The 19,003-nt window shown below is 37.4% G+C and overlaps 1 protein-coding gene across 3 annotated transcripts in view; it reads left to right on the top strand.

Moving 5' to 3' along the window:
• GABPA (GA binding protein transcription factor subunit alpha) overlaps positions 1-19,003 on the top strand; it is a 41,693-nt gene that overhangs the window by 7,272 nt on the left and 15,418 nt on the right. For all 3 annotated transcript variants that reach the window (XM_060640316.3, XM_060640314.2, XM_060640313.3), the window contains exons 2-5: positions 998-1,100; positions 3,678-3,822; positions 7,809-7,893; positions 11,492-11,737. In XM_060640316.3, the coding sequence (XP_060496299.1) occupies positions 1,024-1,100; positions 3,678-3,822; positions 7,809-7,893; positions 11,492-11,737 (553 nt within the window). In that variant the 5' untranslated portion in view covers positions 998-1,023. The remainder of the gene's footprint in view (positions 1-997; positions 1,101-3,677; positions 3,823-7,808; positions 7,894-11,491; positions 11,738-19,003) is intronic.

Below are 19,003 nucleotides of genomic sequence, written 5' to 3'. Positions count from 1 at the left end.
AAAGCATTTGAATGCTTGTGCCCTGCACTCCATAAATTGTGGTTATTATTTGGAATGAATATTTAAATTCTTCATTTTGTCAAGTCTTCTAAGTGGGAGACTCTTGCAGATATTAGAATACCAAATTTAATGGACCATTTCCTTGTAAGTCAAAGACACTTAGAAGTGCCTTTTAGATATGATAGTAAACTTAGAAAACTACTCTGGACTGTATATGGAGTCCAAAGACAAATTCATTGATCTCCGGTGAGATAGTAACAGAACCTGGAACTTAACAGCATTAATACCTCAGAAATGGCCACAAAGAAGTATCAATATATATAGCTCTCTTATGCATTACTTAGCATTTTTAAAATTATAATGGTTTTGTATCAATGATAGTTTAAAGCAGCAGGTAATAATTTTACATGAGAGAAATAAAAATTGAAATTAGTGCTTTGTTTAAAATACATAAAAGCACATCTAAAAAAATCTCAAGATTATAACATATAATCAGGACAATAATGTGCCTATCTATAATGATTTGCTATTTTATTTTGCTATTTTAGAATGCTGTACTGACCTTTATAAGACCTGTAATTTGTAACACAAATGCTAGCTGTAATGAACTTTAATCTACACTCTGTCATTATAATGCTTTGCTGTAAGTTCTGCTACTAATGTATAGCTTTTAGCTGAACAACTATGGTTCATCTCCATGTTAATTTTTAGGGTACAGGTTTGAATCTGTTATTAAGACTGAGTTGCTATAATAGAATTGACAAACCTTTCACTTGATATTGAAGTAACTTGGATGAGTTTATTGACCAAGAGTTTGGGCCAGAAAACATCCCAATAAATACAGTGGAATGATGAAGTCATGTCAGGTTAATATAAATAATCGTTGTGGATTTTCTTTTATGTGCGAAGATTACTTCCTCCTCTTCTGCTTACCCTCTGCTTTTATTTAAATTGGATTTCTGCTTTTTGTGTAGCATTTCTGCCTTAACTCTTGCAGGACTGACCTATTGAAATACTCTAACCATGACTAAAAGAGAAGCAGAGGAGCTGATAGAAATTGAGATTGATGGGACAGAGAAACCAGAGTGCACAGAAGAAAGGTTGGTATTTTCTGAATTTACTACTTTTTATAATTCTCAGCATACCTACTTAAAAATCAAGCCATAGTTTTTGGTGGGGAGAGGCTTTTTTTTTCCAAATGACCTTAGCATTTTGGGGAGATAATGTATTGCTTTTTTACCTTTGACTTAATGGCTTTGTAGCTGGGAGGGAGAGACAGTTTTAAACTAAAGTTAGTAATAAATATAGCTGATAATGGGTCCCTACTTTTCTCTGTAAATCAGATGACATAATACATTGAAAGTAAAAGGAATTGAAGAGTAGAGGACTTCTGTGGAATAAAAAGGTTTAGAACAATTCTGTATTGAATGGACAGAATTACTAAGGTTGACAAGGATGCTGAGCATTGAGAGTAGAGCTGAAATTTAAAACTTAAATTTTTAATAGAGCTTTCCAGCATGTTTGATTATGCTATTTTCTCTTCCTTTAATTATCAGATACGTGTGTGTGTATATGTACATTTGTTTATGTCACAAATTACCCCAAGACTTAGCTACTTGAAACGTGCAGCATTTATTATTGCAGGTTCTCAGAGTCAAGAACCTGGAAGCAATTTAGCTGGATGGTTCTGGCTCAGGGTATTTCATGACCTTATAGTTAAGCTGTCTGTCACTCTGGGCCACTGTCATCTGAAAAGTTGACTGGGGCGAGCATATTTGCTTCCAAGATCACTCATGTGGCATGTGGCAGGACCACTCACTTCCTGACCCACGTGGGCTTTCTCTGTGGCTACTCATGACGTGGAAGCTGGCTCCCCCTAAAATAAATGGTCTGCCAAAACCATAAGAGACTCTTAAATACAGAGAGCAAACAGAGGGTTACTGGAGGGTTGTGGGAGGGGGGATGGGCTAAATGAGTAAGGGGCATTAAGGAATCTACTCCTGAAATCATTGTTGCACTATATGCTAACTACTTGGATGTAAATTAAAAAAAACACAAATGGTCTGACATAGTGCTTTCCAAGATAGACATTGTAGTCTCTTTCTAAATTACCTAAGAGGTGATATATCACTTCTGTCTTAGTCTTTTGGTCACACAGTCCAACCTCCAAACAGTGTGGAAGGTAACTACTAAAAGGTAGATTATTAGGAGGTGAGTGAGGATCATTTGGGCTCTTGGAGCCTGACTTGCGTATATTTATGTTTATGTAACACACACAAATGGCCCACATAACCTAAAGTGTTTACTGTTTGGCCCTTTATAGAAAATCTCTGCAGATGTCTCTTGTAAGAAATTGATAGCTACTACATTGACCAGGGGAGTAGCTGTAAAGGAGCAGTTATTGCTATGAAGCTGTCGTCTGTACATTGTTGTTGTGCAGGAATTTAGGTCCAGGGATATGAGAACATTCTCAGTTTTTCAAGAGAAACTCAGTTTTGCATGAAACTTTCCAAAGTTTAAGTAGTATCAACAAAATATTTAAAAATTTTTTAAATGTTGAGCTCACATAAAGTGGGTCTTTAAAATCTGTCTTAAAGTGACATTTCTTTTAAAGAATGATTGTTACAGAAAAAGGAAAAGATAGCCTATTGTGCTATAGCTAAGGAATTTGTTAGAAATACTTGGCCAAAAGACCCAATTGTTTTACCTTAATAAAAATAATAGTAATAGTTTACTAGTATTTAAAAATAATCTTTGTTTTTAATCATGAGTGTTCTATTATGAACTTTTGTTAAAGTTTTAGAAGAAATTCAGGTTATGTACACTAGTAAGTGATATTTAGGAATATCATGCATATATCACATTATACTTGGAATTTATGTGAAAATGGAACTGGACAAATTTTTAAATACATGATGCAAATAAGATTCAAATCATATTAAACATGCTGTGAAACTTCGTTGAACTCCAGATTCACTAATTTAGCAGATATTATTTGATGTGTGTCTTCTATTCGACACCATATAAGGATTTCAAAAAGTATGTAGAATTGTTTGCCAAGATTTTACTCTCATGGAACTTATGATTTCATAAAATTCAAAGTATGAAATAACAATACGGAGGAGCCTCAGAAAGCTTTAAAGCAGGAATGTAATTTTTTTAATGTGGAATTATGCTGATTATAACCAGTAGTTCTCAGTTAAGTTAAATCAGAAGTATTTTATGTAACTTAACATTTTCCAGCCTTATTATTTACATTTATGTTGGGAAAGGAAATTGACTAGTAGAGATGGCATACAAATTTTAAGGAGACTTTTACCTTCCATTCTGGGCCTAAATTTTTTCAAAATGACTTGAAAATGTAACATAATGCAAACATTTCCCTGTAAATATTGTATATGTAGTATTTCTATATGTATACACACATATGGACATTTATATACCTAGAGAGATACGTCTGCAAGACTGTATCTTCACATTTCAAGCTCACATTTCTCTGCAATTCAGTATTCAATTTGGCAACACTAGTTGGTGACAGGCCTACCACTGAATGGTGTCTATGCAGAAATGAGTTTCAAAGACCAGAAATGTGTTTTGATATTGAGTTTTGGTTTGAGCGTATTGTTACTTTAATATCCAGGGTAAAAATGTTAACAATTATGTCCTTTAACATTTAGCATTGTAGAACAAACCTACACTCCGGCTGAATGTGTAAGCCAGGCTATAGACATCAATGAGCCAATAGGCAATTTAAAGAAACTGCTAGAACCAAGACTACAGTGTTCTTTGGATGCTCATGAAATTTGCCTGCAAGATATCCAGGTAAAAAAAAAAGTTTTGGTTTGTTTTTTTTTTTTTTAGATTTATGTTTCAGCATTTAAGTCTGCATTAGAATTTTTTTTTTTTAAGTAATCGTTACACCCAAGGTGGGGCTCAAACTTAGAACCCCCAGATCAATAGTTGCATGATCTACCAACTTGAGCCAGCCAGGCGTCCCAGAAATGTTTTCTTGTTAGCCTTTTATCTGTACAGCTATAGTCATTATAACTAAATTTGACCTGTTTTACAAAATTTAAGCATTTAGGAGTAAAAGTTATTCCAGCAAAATTCTCTCCATTCAAAATTACATTTAAAAGATTGAGTACTAAACGAAACAGTTGCTTTTTACTTTCACAAATATAAAATAAGTTCAAATACATATGAATCAAAGCCTAAACATAAAGTAGTGAGAAGCACATTGACGTTGGAACCTGCAGTGTGCCCTCCTCACATCCTGTTTCTAACTAGCTTTTAGCTTCTTTGTGCATTAGTTTCCTTATCTTCAAAAAGAAAAAAATTGCCTAAATGATTTTTATATTCCCTTCCATATTTATTTGCTCCAGCAGTGAATTTCAGATAAGAACTTAAGTACCAGTGTATATATTTCTTAGAGTTTATTGCAATAGGATTTTACCTGTGGTAGTATTTTAACAGTATATTATGTTTTCAGCATATTCATAGTCGTATTTTATGGTATTCTTTCAAGAAAGGTAGTATTTTCATGTGTAAAAGGTAGTGGTTTAGATAGAATTGCTCAAATAGTTTCTCTAGATCTTCCTTGAATATAAGAGTAAGTATTAGAGTTTTATACTGTTTTTGTATGCTAATTTATATGAATACAAATGGTGTCCTTTTGGGGATTATTTGGTTTGTTTAATCTCTTCTCCCCTTTGTTTGCCTTATGACGTAGGTACTCCATGTGTTGTAGGACTTTTACCTTAGTTTTTTAGAAATTCAAATCATCGTATGTCTATTTTTTTTTTTTATGTTTATTATTTTGAGAGAGAGTGCGCGGGAGGGGAAGAGAGAGAGAGAATGCCAAACAGGCTCTGCATTGTCAGTGCAGAGCCCGATGTGGGGCTCAAACTCATGAACCGTAGGATCATGACCTGAACTGAAACCAAGAATCTGATGCTCCACCATCTGAGCCACCCAGGCACCCCTGTCTATTATTTTTAAATAATATTTTGATGTAGAATAAGTTGAAATGTTTAGATGAAATTTGTGCATTTCACTTGCCACTCAACCATACTTTTATCTTTTCCTTTCAGTAAATCTAGTGAATGTTGAAAGGGACAAGGATCTTGCTCTTCTAGAATTAGAGAATGTATGTGAGTCTAATAATATTAGAATTTTTGACATTTAAGTCTTTTCTTCTCTTGGAGAGAATAAATTAGCACAGTCTTTTTGGAAGGTAGTCTGGCATTTAGTGTCTACTAATATTGAATGTGAAATACCTAGTAGCTCACCTCAATAAATTGTTCTTACAGAAATCCTCACCTAGGTGAACAGTTATACATCTGAGATATTCATTGCATTGTTGTGCAGAAACTGAAAATAACTCAAATGTTCCAAAAACGGACTTAGATAAATAACTTCTGTAGATTGGCATTTAAGACAGCCGTTAAAAATTGGTGAAATGGAACTGTATGGGCAGTTTACCTTGAATGAAAACATAATTGCAGGGGTGTCTGGGTGGCTCAGTCGGTTAGTCACCCAACTCTTGATTTTGGCTCAGGTCGTGATCTCGCAGTTGTGGAAGATCATGGGATTGAACCTCACTTCGGGCTCTGTGCCGACAGCATGGAGCCTGCTTGGGATTCTCTTTTTCTTCTCTCTGCCTCTCCCCTATTCTTGGTGTCTCTGTGTCAATTTATAACAATTTACTGAGGTGAGCTACTAGGTATTTCACATTCAATATTAATAGACACTAAATACCAGATTACTTTCCAAAAAGACTGTACTAATTTATTCTCTCTCCAAGAGAAGACTTAAATGTCAAAAATGTCTCTCTCAAAATAAATAAACTTTAAAAAATAATAATTGCAGGACACTGCTACATTATATCATTTAACATTCACATCAGTTTTTGAAATCAGCTTTTTTTTTTTTTTTTTTTTTTTTAATTTTAGAGAGAGCAGGAGTAAGGAGAGGGACAGAGTTGGGGAGAGAGAGAACCTTAAGCAAGCTCCATACTAAACACGGAACCCATCACAGGTGTCGATCCCATGACCCTAGGATCATGACCTGAGTCGAAATCAAGCATCAGATGTTCAACCAACTAGCCATCTAGTAGCCCCCAAATCAGCATATTCTTAATTACATTCTACAGATGTAGAAACTGAAATTTAAAGAAGTTAAAAATTTGCCCAATGCATAGCTACAAAGAGGTACATTGGAATTTGAACACAGGCCTATGTGACTCCAAACTCTACTTGTTTAAGGCAGACTTTTAAAAAAGTTTGTATTAACTTAGTGTCACTGGGCTTTACCTCTAAAATAAAGGGGAATCTGGACTTGATCTCTTGTCTTTCAGCTCTAACATTTATTGTTTTTTTTTTTAATCATACCTGACCTGACCAAAATGAAAGTATTACCTGCAAAGTACCCAAAGTATCAGAAGTTCTCAGTAAATATTAGTTGAACAATATTGGAAATATGCATCATTCGTAGTATCACAGAATTCAGAGCTACCGTAGTATCTAAAGCCTTTTGCAGTCCTCCCTGTCTCCCTTTCTCTCTTAAAAAGAATGTGAGGATAGCAGCTTCTCATCTTCATAACAATTAACCACATGCATCTGGAGTCAGAATGCTTGCTGCTTGTGGTGATGCTTTTGTATTTTCAGATGAATGTCGACTTGAAGGCTGATGGGGAGTGGCAGAGTTGTGCTCCTTTGAGGAGTATGTGAACTAGCTAGGATATACAGTACTGTGTGAGAGTTCACTGTCAGAGTTCCACATGCTGTAGCTTCTGCTGGATCATACCCGTGCCTACCGCAGAGAGGAGGAATCTGGGTATCGGGAGAGTTTTTAACAGAGCGTTAAGCAGAGACTTCTTTTAAGGAGTGAAACTACCATGTTTGACCTGTCTTTCTGCAGGGTTATACAGAGTGTTTTGTCTGTGTTCGCATTTAGACCTAAAGTCATTTAAGATTTTAGGTTTTATTTGTATGACTGCTTTTTTAATATTAGAAAATGTGTTTGTACCATGACTACAGCATTGACTGAATTCTTGGGAAGGGGAATGGGAGGAGCTTTGTGCCTCCAGCTGCGTGGAATGCAGACACACAGATGTATACATTATTCAAGATAATTATAGTGCTAGTGTGCTTTTAAAATGGTGACAGAATGTCTGGAAGACAGAACCTTACATTTTGTCATCAATTTCCCATTGTGTGAAATGCATTGGCTGTTAGGCGAGGTGAAGGATAAAAGCACTAATACTGAAAGGATATAGACTTATTGTGGAAGATACCAAAGCTAGGTCAGGTGTGAGCTCATAAGTCCTTTAACTTTATTAACTGTATTGCCAGAGATTTAGAGTTAACCTTGATCTTAAATGTGTGGCATTGGTAATTCAGGGGACTTGGCAAAAATTATGTTAATAGATTTATATAAATCTCCCCACTAATTAAACACCCTTCTTTATTTATGACAGGAAAATTGCATTATCTTCTACTTTAAATATATATGCAGAATAAACAGTAATAATGCCTTTTGACATTATTTAAAATCCTAAACTCCAGAGCTAGAGAAAACCACCACCTCAAATACATTTGGTTAATTTATGTTGTCTTTAATTACTACCATGGTGGTTAAAATATTTTTAATTTCGACAAAGAATTAAGTGATATGACAACTTGGCTAATTAGATGTGTTCTTATAATCCCATTAGTATGCCTCAGTAATTAAGTCCTGTTTGGTGCATCCATTTATATTAAACCAGATGACTGAACTAAAATTTGCCTTTATCATTTTCCCATGTTTAGCTGGACCCAGAACGAAGTTTGTTTGACCAAGGAGTAAAGACAGATGGAACTGTACAACTTAGTGTACAGGTAATTTCTTACCAAGGTAAGCTGCTTTTAATGTTGTTACTTTAAAGTCTAGTTTGTGTTTTTTTTAAATATGAGAGAACTCAGTTTTACAAGTTTGAGGTGTTTTACGTGGTTGTCTGAATTACTTTATGTGATGTTATAGTCACATATTCCTGTCTTTGGTTTAATTATTATATCTGTCAGGGTGAAGTAGATAGTATAACATATTCTACTAGTTTACTCAGAGAAGAATGTATTTTAAAGTAGAGAAAGGTGGAAATACACGTTCTGGTTGATTTTTCTCAGAACAGTTTAGCCACACTGCAGAACTGGATTGCCGAGGAAGCTGTTGCCCTGCCATGATCTGGAAAATGCCAGATCTAAAAGCCACCACTAAATAGCTGTCAACTTAGAACCATGCTGCCCCCACAGTGATCCACATTAGCCAAAAACATGGATGTCATGTGCCTGCTTGTCCCTTCTTTACTCATTTCCTAACAGCAGGCTTATGCCAGTGATTCTACAACCTGAATCCCAACTGGAACCGTAGCTCCAAGGAAATCTAGTCTCTACAGTTTAGCACAGAGAGAGGAATTTGCAAAAGATATAGAGTGACTCAGTCACCTATATCCAACCCAGTATTTTACTAATCTTGTTTAAGTACAAAAATTAGAAAAGTAGGAAACCATTTTGGGTAGGTTGAATTTTGGTTTTTAAAAATGTGGCTTGTTGGGAGTTCTGACCACAGTTTTAGACTAATTTACATGTTTGAACATAATGTATTGCTTATAATCGCATTTCACAAATCAAAGTATTCTCAAACTATGAAAATGGTAGCTATCTCCTGATCTACAATTTCCCCCAGAATGACCATCGTTGGCAATAAGAAAGAAATTCTTTGTTTTCTTCTTTTTTTTATTTTTAACTTGTTTTATTTTTTATTTTTTAAAATTTACATCCAAATTAGTTAGCATATAGTGAAGCAATGATTTCAAGAGTAAATTCCTTAATGCCCCCTACCCATTTAACCCATCCCCCCTCCCACAACCCCTCCAGCAATGCTCAGTTTGTTCTCCATATTTATGAGTCTCTTCTGTTTTGTCCCCCTCCCTGTTTTTATATGATTTTTGTTTCCCTTCCCTTATGTTCATCTGTTTTGTTTCTTAAAGTCTTCATATAAGTGAAGTCATATGATTTTTGTCTTTCTCTGACTGACTAATTTCACTTAGTATAATACCCTCTGGTTCCATCCACGTAGTTGCAAATGGTAAGAATTCATTCTTTTTGATTGCCAAGTAATACTCCATTGTGTGTGTGTGTGTGTGTGTGTGTGTGTGTGTGTGTGTGTGTGTATCACATCTTCTTTATCCATTCATCCATCGATGGACATTTGGGCTCTTTCCATATTTTGGCTATTGTTGATAGTGCTGCTATAAACAAGGGGGTGCATGTGTCCCTTCGAAACAGCACACCTGTATCCCTTGGATAAATGCCTAGTAGTGCAATTGCTGGGTCGTAGGGTAGTTGTATTTTTATTTTTCTGAAGAACCTCCATACTGTTTTCCAGAGTGGCTGCACCAGCTTGCATTCCCAAAAATTCTTTGTTTTCTTTAAAAGCCTAGTGACTTCTTGCAAGCGTAGGGAGAGTTGACTTGATGAAATTTGAATGGAGGATTAGAGATTAATTTTAGGAAATTTTTTTTCAAAAATTCTAGTTCTTTTTCTCATGTATATTTGAAAACTGACTTATCTTTGTATCAGAAAATGAATGATAAGCAATACAGTTTATTATAGAGTTGGTTTTCAAAGAGGTTTCAAGGTTTTCAACTTTAAAGTTGACTTTTGTTTTTTCTTTCAAATATACTTTGATTAAATTTGATATAGATTGTAACAGACACAATGACCAAACAGTAGCTGTTAAGTAATATGATAGTTTCTTAGAGCTGTCATCATAACAGAAGTATCTGAGATGATTTTATAAAGGCCTAGTTTATTCTGTTTTGAATATCTTAAGAATTTGGGGTATTTTTTTTTCATTCAATTGAAAATGGAAATCAGAAGTTAATAATGTGTATTTAGCAAACTCAGTGCCAATTCATTTTTAACACATGTACTTTGACCCTTGAAAAGAAGAGCAGTCAGGGGCGCCTGGGTGGCTCAGTCAGTTAAGCGTCCGACTTCAGCTCAGGTCATGATCTCACGGTTTGTGAGTTCGAGCCCCGCATCGGGCTCTTTGCTGACGGCTCAGAGTCTGGAGCCTGCTTTGGATTCTGTGTCTCCCTCTCTGCTCCTCCCATGCTTGTGCTCTGTCTCTCTCTCTCTCTCAAAAATAAACATAAAAAAAAATTTAAAAGAAAATCAGTCAGTAAATAATCTTAATTTGCTTAGAAGGACTTCTACAAATTCTGCAGGTGAGTAGCTACTCCTTTATATTCTCCCTAGTCTAGTTTTTATTTTCTAATCCATATTGGTACTTTTTCTTTCTAATAAATGTTCATAAGTAGCTGTGCGTGTGGTGGTAGTAGTGGTGGTGGTGATGGTGTTAAATTATCTTAGACTTAGTAGGAAAGTTGCAGGGCTGCCTGGGTGGCTCAGTCAGGTAAGCGCTAGATTTCAGCTGAGATCGAGCCCCACGTAGGGCTCTGTGCTGTCAGCTCAGAGCCTGGAGCCTGCTTTCGGATTCTGTGTGTCCCTCTCTCTTGCCCCTCCCCCGCTCCTCCCTCCCTGCCCCCCTCTCTCTCTCTCTCTCTTGAAAATAAACATTAAAAAAAAAAACAAAAAACAAAAATGTTACAAGAGGAGTAAAAGAATTCCTGGATGTCCTTTACCTAGATTCCCCAAATGTTAACTTTTATTTCATTTGCTTTGTTCTCCGTCCACCTGTCCCCTTGTTATCTTTTTTGCCCTGTTTAAGAATAAGTTGCAGGGGGTGCCTGGGTGGCTCAGTCAGTTAAGCATCCAACTTCAGCTTAAGTGTGATCTCACAGCTCATGGGTTTAAGCCCCATGTCAGGCTCTGTGCTGACATCTCAGAGCGTGGAGGCTGCTTCGGATTCTGTGTTGCCCTCTCTCTGTGCCCCTCGCCTGCTCACGCTCTGTCTCTGTCTCTCAAAAATATATAAACGTGGGGTGCCTGGGTGGCTCAGTCATTTGGTGTCTGACTTCAGCTCAGGTCATGATCTCACTGTTCATCAGTTCGAGCCCCACGTCAGATTCTGTGCTGACAGCTCAGAGCCTGGAGCATGCCTCGGATCCTGTGTCTCCCTCTCTCTCTGTCCCTCCCTCGCTCACGCTCTGTTTCCCTCTCTCAAAAATAAACAAACATTTAAAAAAAAATAAACGAACATAAAAAAAAGAATACGTGTTGCATACATGATCTTTTTCTGTCCCTAAATACATCAGTGTATGTGTTTTCTGAAAACAAGGAATTCTTTTGCATGACATTACAATTATCAAAATCAGGAAATTAGTCTTGACACAATACTGTTATCTACTAAAGTTCCATTGAATAATTGTATTTATGTCTACAAGAGAGTATTTGCTCTACCATTTGAGAGCGCATAAACTAAGCTAATGACTTTTTAGTGACTTTTATGTATCCATTTGAATTTACTTTTTTTTTTATTCATTCTTAAGGAATTGAGCCTAAGCTAAACATCCTTGAAATTGTTAAACCGGCGGAAACAGTTGAAGTAGTTATTGATCCAGATGCCCACCATGCTGAAGCAGAAGCACATCTTGTTGAAGAAGCTCAAGTAATAACTCTTGATGGCACAAAACACATCACAACTATTTCAGATGAAACCTCAGAACAAGTGACAAGATGGGCTGCCGCACTGGAAGGTTACAGGAAAGAGCAAGAACGCCTCGGGATACCTTATGGTAATAAAATACTTAATTATGTGCTAGTAGTATAATAGGAATTAAGCTTGACATAGAAGATACTAGGGTGAGTAAGTTATAATCTATTTTAAATGTAGAATATTTAGGAAGAATATCGTTTTCCGTATTTTTTTTATCCCCTTTGGACAAATATTTTTGCAGATGTTGGGAATACAAAGAAATAAAATCTGCCTTCAAGGTGTTCATAATGTAGTTGAAGACAGAGAAGCTAAGTGAAAGGAAATAGTTGCCATAAAAGGTAGCATGGTTTTAAGCTGTAACTTACATATATAAAGGGAATATGCTGTCACAGTCTCAAGGGATCACAGTGGCCTGTGTGGAAACTGGGAAAAGGTTTTTTACAGACAAAGAAACTGATGGACAGAGAAGGGCAGACCAGACAGGAAACACATGTGCAAAAGTTAGACATGGGAGTGAGTATTCAGGAGTAGTGAGGTTTGGTGGAGTTAACTCTTAACAGTGTAGAACTGTTTTGATTGATGGACGTGACCACGTGGTGGGAGTGCATAGCATATGTTGGTGCACATGGAGACCGAATGAAGGGAAAACAGAGGCATGTTATAGTTGAGTTGTGGCTAGGTGATAATGTCTAGGTCAGCTTAAACTTGATAATTTCTGGGGAAAGAAATGAATGAAAATAGTGATGGGGCTGAGCAGCTGACTCATGGATTGTGTGAGGGCAGAGAGGAGAGATTCAAGTACTGATGCAACTTCTCAAGCTTGGGTGCATGTAGGGTAATCATGATATTGATGAGAATTGGTGACATCTTCATTACATGTGTAGTGAACTACATATGCCAGGCATCATGTTAAATGCTGGGCTTTTGATGGTGCATAAGAAAGATAGTCCATGCCCTCCGGAGCTTAAGTGGGAGAGTTGGGGAAGTCTGGTATTGGGAAGATTTTTTTCAAGGGAAAGTGGTTCTACTTTTGAATAGTACCGACTTAACTAAAGGTAACCAGAAAGTATTTTCAGGTATACAAGATTTGGACTGGAGATAAAGATGTTTTCTGGGACTCCACTGTGTTGAATTTATATTGAAGCCATAGAGTGTATGCAGTCTCTGATGGAGAGAGAGAAAATGGAAAGGAACACAGTGTTAAAGACTGGTTCCTGGAGCTTGTCAGAATTTCAGCTTGAGGAGAAAAGAAGGGAGACACAGAATGGCTGAAGAGATAGAAGGAAAACAAGAAATGTATATAGTGACTGTGGAATTGAGAAAGAGTTTTAGATGGGCAAGAATCTCCACACTGCCAGCAAAGTAAAGAAATGCCAACTGAGTAGTATCTGTTAAATTTGGTGATCAGAGGTTTATTGGTAGATTTAGAAAAAAAGTAACTGTAGAGTTAAAGATGAGTTACAGGAAATAAATAGACATGGAAATGGAAAAAACTGAATATTAACCTTTGATGGGGAGGGCAAATGGGAAGAGTGTTGAGAGAATAAGTAAATGTTATTGAAGGTTCAAGAGTTGTTGATAAGCTGAGTATTGGTAGATAAAATGATATGGCACTAGCCGGAAAAGGGTAGATGAAGAAAGCCACGAGAGGGACTTTTAATTGCAACATAAGAAGGTAAGTCCAGTTTGGAGGAGATCAAGCTGTTCCTCAGAGACGGTGTAGTTGACAGTATTCTTACCTATTTTTGACGTGTGGAAGCCAGCATAGATGTTGTACTTGACTTTCTTGTTACTGAGTCACCCCTGAGAGGGGAAATGCTGAGAAGGAAAGAAGGAGCATAAAAACATTTGAAATAATATTTTATGGTTTGCTAGACTTGCAACAAGAACCTTTTGGGGAGTAGAATCCTTTTTTTTTTTTTTTTTTTTTTAATTTATTGTCAAGGTAGCTAACACACAGTGTATACAGTGTGCTTTTGGTTTTGGGGGTAGATTCCCGTGATTCATTGCTTACATACAACACCCTGTGTTCATCCCAAGAAGTACTCTCCTCAATGCCCATCACCCATTTTGCCTCCTCCCCCAAGGAGTAGAATCTTTTATGGAGAGTAATATTTAAAAATGAATTGTAGAGAGCAAGATTATAAACTTTGACTCAAAGTTCCAACCACGGGTATTACTTACTTAGAATAAAGCTCTTTTCAAACACTTGACATTTATTTAGGTATAGGAAGATTTTTTTTAAATCATTGGGTTTTTTTTTTTGTTCCTAAAATCATTAGCAACTGGAAAGTTTTAGGAATGTAATTACTGTTTTCTTAGGAAACTATCGTTTCAGGTTTCTTTCTGCACATAAGGGTAGTCATTTTGCAATCGCTTGTTAATTCTGTGCAAAATTGAAATATGGCTGACTGGTCGTAGCTACTTTAAATCTCTTTGAAATATTGGTTCACATTGGACAGTTCCTTAAAGTTTGTTTTATACGTATCAGTTTTATATCTGGACAGGAACTTAGAACCACCTGTTCATATATGTACAATCCCTTCACTTTTAGATTTTTCCAGGACTCTATTTTCCTGCTGTTTTGTTTTTGTTTTGTTTACTATTTCACATTTAAAAGCTGTCGATGAAACTCAAATTAATGAATTTATAGTAGTTAGAAGTCTGGTCAAATGGGATGTTCAAACTGACTAAAAGTATCTATTCTTGTCCTTTTTTAACAAGAATATTAAAAAGATGACTATATTTATTTTTATTTTTTCTTTCAGTTGTTTGAATAATTAAGAAAGATAGTCACGTTTTTGGCTCCCAAAATTGTCAAATATTAACATTTTAAAATATTACAAGTGTTGGGGCACCTGGGTGGCTCAGTCAGTCGAGCTTCCGACTTCAGCTCAGGTCATGATCTCATGGTTCATAGGTTCGAGCCCCATGTCAGGCTCTGTGCTGACAGCTTGGAGCCTGCTTCAGATTCTGTGTCTTCCTCTCTCTCTGTCCCCCTGCTCATGTCTCTCTCTTTCTCTCTCCCTCAAAAATAAACATTAAAAAAATTTTTTTTAGTACTACAAGTGTAAAATACCTGCTACAAAAAGAGAAGAATGTAAAATTGTTTATGTTGATTACATGCTGAAATAACATTTGGATTCATTAAATGAAATTATTGTTAAAGTAAATTTCACCTAATTTCTTTATTTTTTAATGTAGCTGTTAGAAAATTTTTAAATTACATAGTACCCTGCATTATATTTCTATTGGACAGCTGCTGATCTAGACAATTGTAGCCTTCAGTTCTGGGAAATTTTCCTGTATTAGTCTTTTGATAATTACCTTCTGTGTTTTTCTTTTCTTTTCTCTCAAATTCCCGTTCAATCTCATGGGCTGATCCTCTGTGTCTTTACTCTTCCACTTGTCATTTCTGTATCTGTCTGTACAACTTTGCCAAATTTCTTGTCTTTATATAACAACCTGTCCTGAGAGTTACTTTCACTTTACAAGGACTCTTGATATTTGTTTGTTGATTTTAGTATTCTGAGCTCAGTATTATGGATATCATGTTTTCTCTTACCTCTCTGAATATTTTCATCGTTGTGTTGGGGTTTGTAAAAATTTGTTTTCCATTTTGTTATGGCATTATTTCTGTCTTTTCTGTGTTCTATTTTTCTGTTTATTTTTGTTTTTTTTTTAGACTGAAATATCTGATTATTCCTGCTCATCTGTTCATTGAGTGAATAACTTTTTTTTTAATGTTTAATTTTGAGAGAGAGAGAGAGAGAAAGAGAGAGAGAAAGAGACAGAGGTGAATGGGAGAGGGGCAAAGAGAAAGGGAGACAGAATCCGAAGCAGGCTCCAGGCTCTGAGCTGTCAGCACAGAGCCCGATGCGGGGCTTGAACCCATGAACCACAAGATCATGACCTGAGCAGAAGTTGGATGCTCAACCAACTGAGCCACCCAGGCACCCCTAACTTTTTTTTAATGTTTACTTATTTTTGAGATAGCTTCAGCGGGGGAGGGGCAGAGAGAGTGGGAGACAGAGTATCCAAAGCATGCTCTGCACGGACAACAGTGAGCCAGATGTGGGGCTTGAACTCATGAACTCTGAGATCATGACCTGAGCTGAAGTCAGATGCTCAACCGACTGAGCCACCCAGGCGCCCCAGAGTGAATAACTTTAAAGCTAATTAGTTTGAAGCTCTGGAAGGGGTTTCTTGACCATACACAGGTAAAATGGGGTATTGGTCATTTCATTAAAAGATTTGAAAGTGCCAGTATGTATAGCTCTTTTTCCTGGGTTTCTTTAACTTTTCTGGAGAATTGGCCAAATACCTAACAGGGGTAGAACATTGCAGTGAGGATTTATGGTTGACTTGTATGTGAATGCTGCATTGTGGAAGTGGAAAGGGAAGGGCAGAGGGTCTCACTCTTCAGTTTGTAGACTTTTATTACTGGGATCTGTTCTCCCAAGATCTGTTTAATGTCTGTCACTGATCTTAAAGTGTTCCTGGGAGTGGGGGAAGGGTTATGGACATGTGTGTTGAGGGATGCTTCTGTTCAGTTGGCTCCTGAGAATGAAGGAGAGGCCCTGAAGGTTCTGACACCACCATACACTTAAAATCAGTCCCCTGATTTGTATTTCCCTGATGAGGAGCGACGTTGAGCATCTTTTCATGTGCCTGTTGGCCATCTGGATGTCTTCTTTTTTTTTTTTTTTATTTTTTTAAAAAAAAAATTTTTAATGTTTATTTTTGAGAGACAGAGAGAGGCAGAGCATGAGTGGGCGAAGGGCAGAGGGAGAGGGAGACACTGAGTCTGAAGCAGGACCCAGGCTCTGAGCTGTCAGCACAGAGCCCAATGTGGGGCTCAAACTCCCGAACCGTGAGATCATGACCTGAGCCAAAATCAGACGCTTAACCGACTGAGCCACCCAGGTGCCCCTGGATGTCTTCTTTAGAGAAGTGCCTATTCATGTCTTCTGCCCATTTCTTCACTGGATTATTTGTTTTTCGGATGTGGAGTTTGGTGAGTTCTTTATAGATTTTGGATACTAGCCCTTTGTCCAATATGGCATTTGCAAATATCTTTTCCCATTCCGTCAGTTGCCTTTTAGTTTTGATGATTGTGTCCTTTGCAGTGCAGAAGATTTTTATCTTCATGAGGTCCCAATAGTTCATTTTTGCTTTTAATTCCCCAGCAATAGCACTGCTTGGAATTTACCCAAGGGATACAGGAGTGCTGATGCCTAGGGGCACTTGTACCCCAATGTTTATAGCAGCACTTTCACCAATAGCCAAGTTAGGGAAAGAGCCCAAATGTCCATCAACTGATGAATGGATAAAGAAATTGTGGTTTATGTACACAATGGAATACTACTTGGCAATGAGAAAGAATGAAATATGGCCTTTTATAGCAATGTGGATGGAACTGGAGAGCGTTATGCTAAGTGAAATAAGTCATACGGACAAAGACAGACACCATGTTTTCACTCTCATGTGGATCCTGAGAAACTTAATAGAAGACCATGGGGGAGGGGAAGGAAAAATAAAAAGTTAGAGAGGGAGGGAGCCAAACCATAAGAGACTCTTAAAAACTGAGAATAGGGGCGCCTGGGTGGCTCAGTCAGTTGGGTGTCTGACTTCAGCTCAGGTCATGATCTCACAGTCTGTGGGTTCAAGCCCCACATCAGGCTCTGTGCTGACAGCTTGGAGCCTGGAGCCTGCTTCAGATTCTGTGTCTCCCTCTCTCTCTGACCCTCCCCTGCTCATGCTCTCTGCCTCAAAAATAAATTAAAAAAAAAAAAAAAATTAAAAAAAAACTGAGAATAAACTGAGGGTTGATGGAGGGCGGGAGGGTGGGTGATGGGCATTGAGGAGGGCACCTGTTGGGATGAGCACTGGGTGTTGGATGGAAACGAGTTTGACAATAAATTTCATATTAAAAATAAAGAAAGAAAGAAATCAGTCCCCTCATTTACCATGCACACCTCTTCTGCTACCTGGTGCCACCATGACCTGAGCCAATAAGGGGGTTCTGCAGGCAAGAAACTCTTCTTGCTATATCCTCCTTGAAAGATATATTAGGTCATAGCTTCTCCTGCTTCACTGGATTTTCACTCTGCTTATGATCTTCAAAAATAAGTTGAAAATCTCCCATCCATTTGTCATTTCCACTCATGGTCCTGTGAGTTTACTTCTTTTAAAAAATCCTTAACTATAATTTTACTAGGGTCTTAGAGAAAATAAGCAGGCGAATATGCATGGACAATTAGTTACGTTAAGAAGTCCTAACGTAGGACAGAAGTCCTAATGTTATTTAAGAAAACAAATCAGACTACTTCTATTTTCCCCCAACTTTTTTGATCTTGACACTTTCTTCATGTTTTTGTAAAATGAGGTTACTTGAATTTTTAAAGGGAGTTGTGTTTCAGGATAGCTTCTCTAACTTCCCAGAACTCCTTCATCTGTTATTTTCAATTAATATTAAAAAATGGAGCCAGTAGGGGCCCCTGGCTGGCTCAGTCAGAAGAGCATGTGACTCTTGATCTTGGGGTCGTGTGTTCAAGCCCCCACGTTGGTTGTAGAGATTACTTAAATAAATAAAACTTTAAAAAAGAGCCACTTGCTTGCTCAGTTCCTGCCTGTTCCCTTACTCCACTTTTATCTGGACCTCCTCTCTCTTTTTCCTTGGTGTTCCTATGCTACTCAATTTCGATCCCATTCCCCCCGGTTTCTCCTCATTGTGGTCCACTCTCCTGGATGTGATCCGCAGGCTCAGTTTTTAGAGCTCACAGATGCTACACTGCTCCAGCCCCTTCGCCTTTACCTCAGACCTTTGGGCTCACCTGTTACTGGATTGGGCAGGACTGGTTGAGCTGCTGCTTTGGCTTGGCCTGTCGTGCTTTCAGTAAGAACTCCCTGGCTGTGTTCGAATTCTCTCGTGCTCAGAATGAAGAATGGGTCACATGTCCCTTTGCTTCCTCCCCACTTTGCTGTCTCCTGCACAGATAACTGACACCATGAAGGTCTGTGACTGTTACAGCTTTGTCTTCACCTGTGTGTATTTGGGCTTTCCTGGGGATAGCTTGTCACCTCGTTTTTTTGTAAATATACCTGGATTTTTGGTTTTGCTCTCTAGTCGCTTTTAGTGGTGTTTTTTTAACATGTGCATTTAGAGACATTAAAAAACTTCACTGCCATCCTCCTCCCTTCACCTCTTTGTGAAAATTTCAAATAAAAAATCAGTTCTGTGACTATCAATCCTCTATTATGTTTGATTCATTTTTTACTATAAATTGGCTCTTGATAAGTACCTAAATGTTTTTTTCCCCACTTACTCCTATTGAATAGCCTG

Source organism: Panthera onca, chromosome C2, assembly GCF_046562875.1.
Source record: "Panthera onca isolate mPanOnc1 chromosome C2, mPanOnc1 haplotype 2, whole genome shotgun sequence".
Lineage (NCBI taxonomy): Eukaryota > Metazoa > Chordata > Mammalia > Carnivora > Felidae > Panthera > Panthera onca.
The sequence above is the reverse complement of the archived record's forward strand: the minus strand, read 5'-3'. Positions and strand labels throughout refer to the sequence as shown.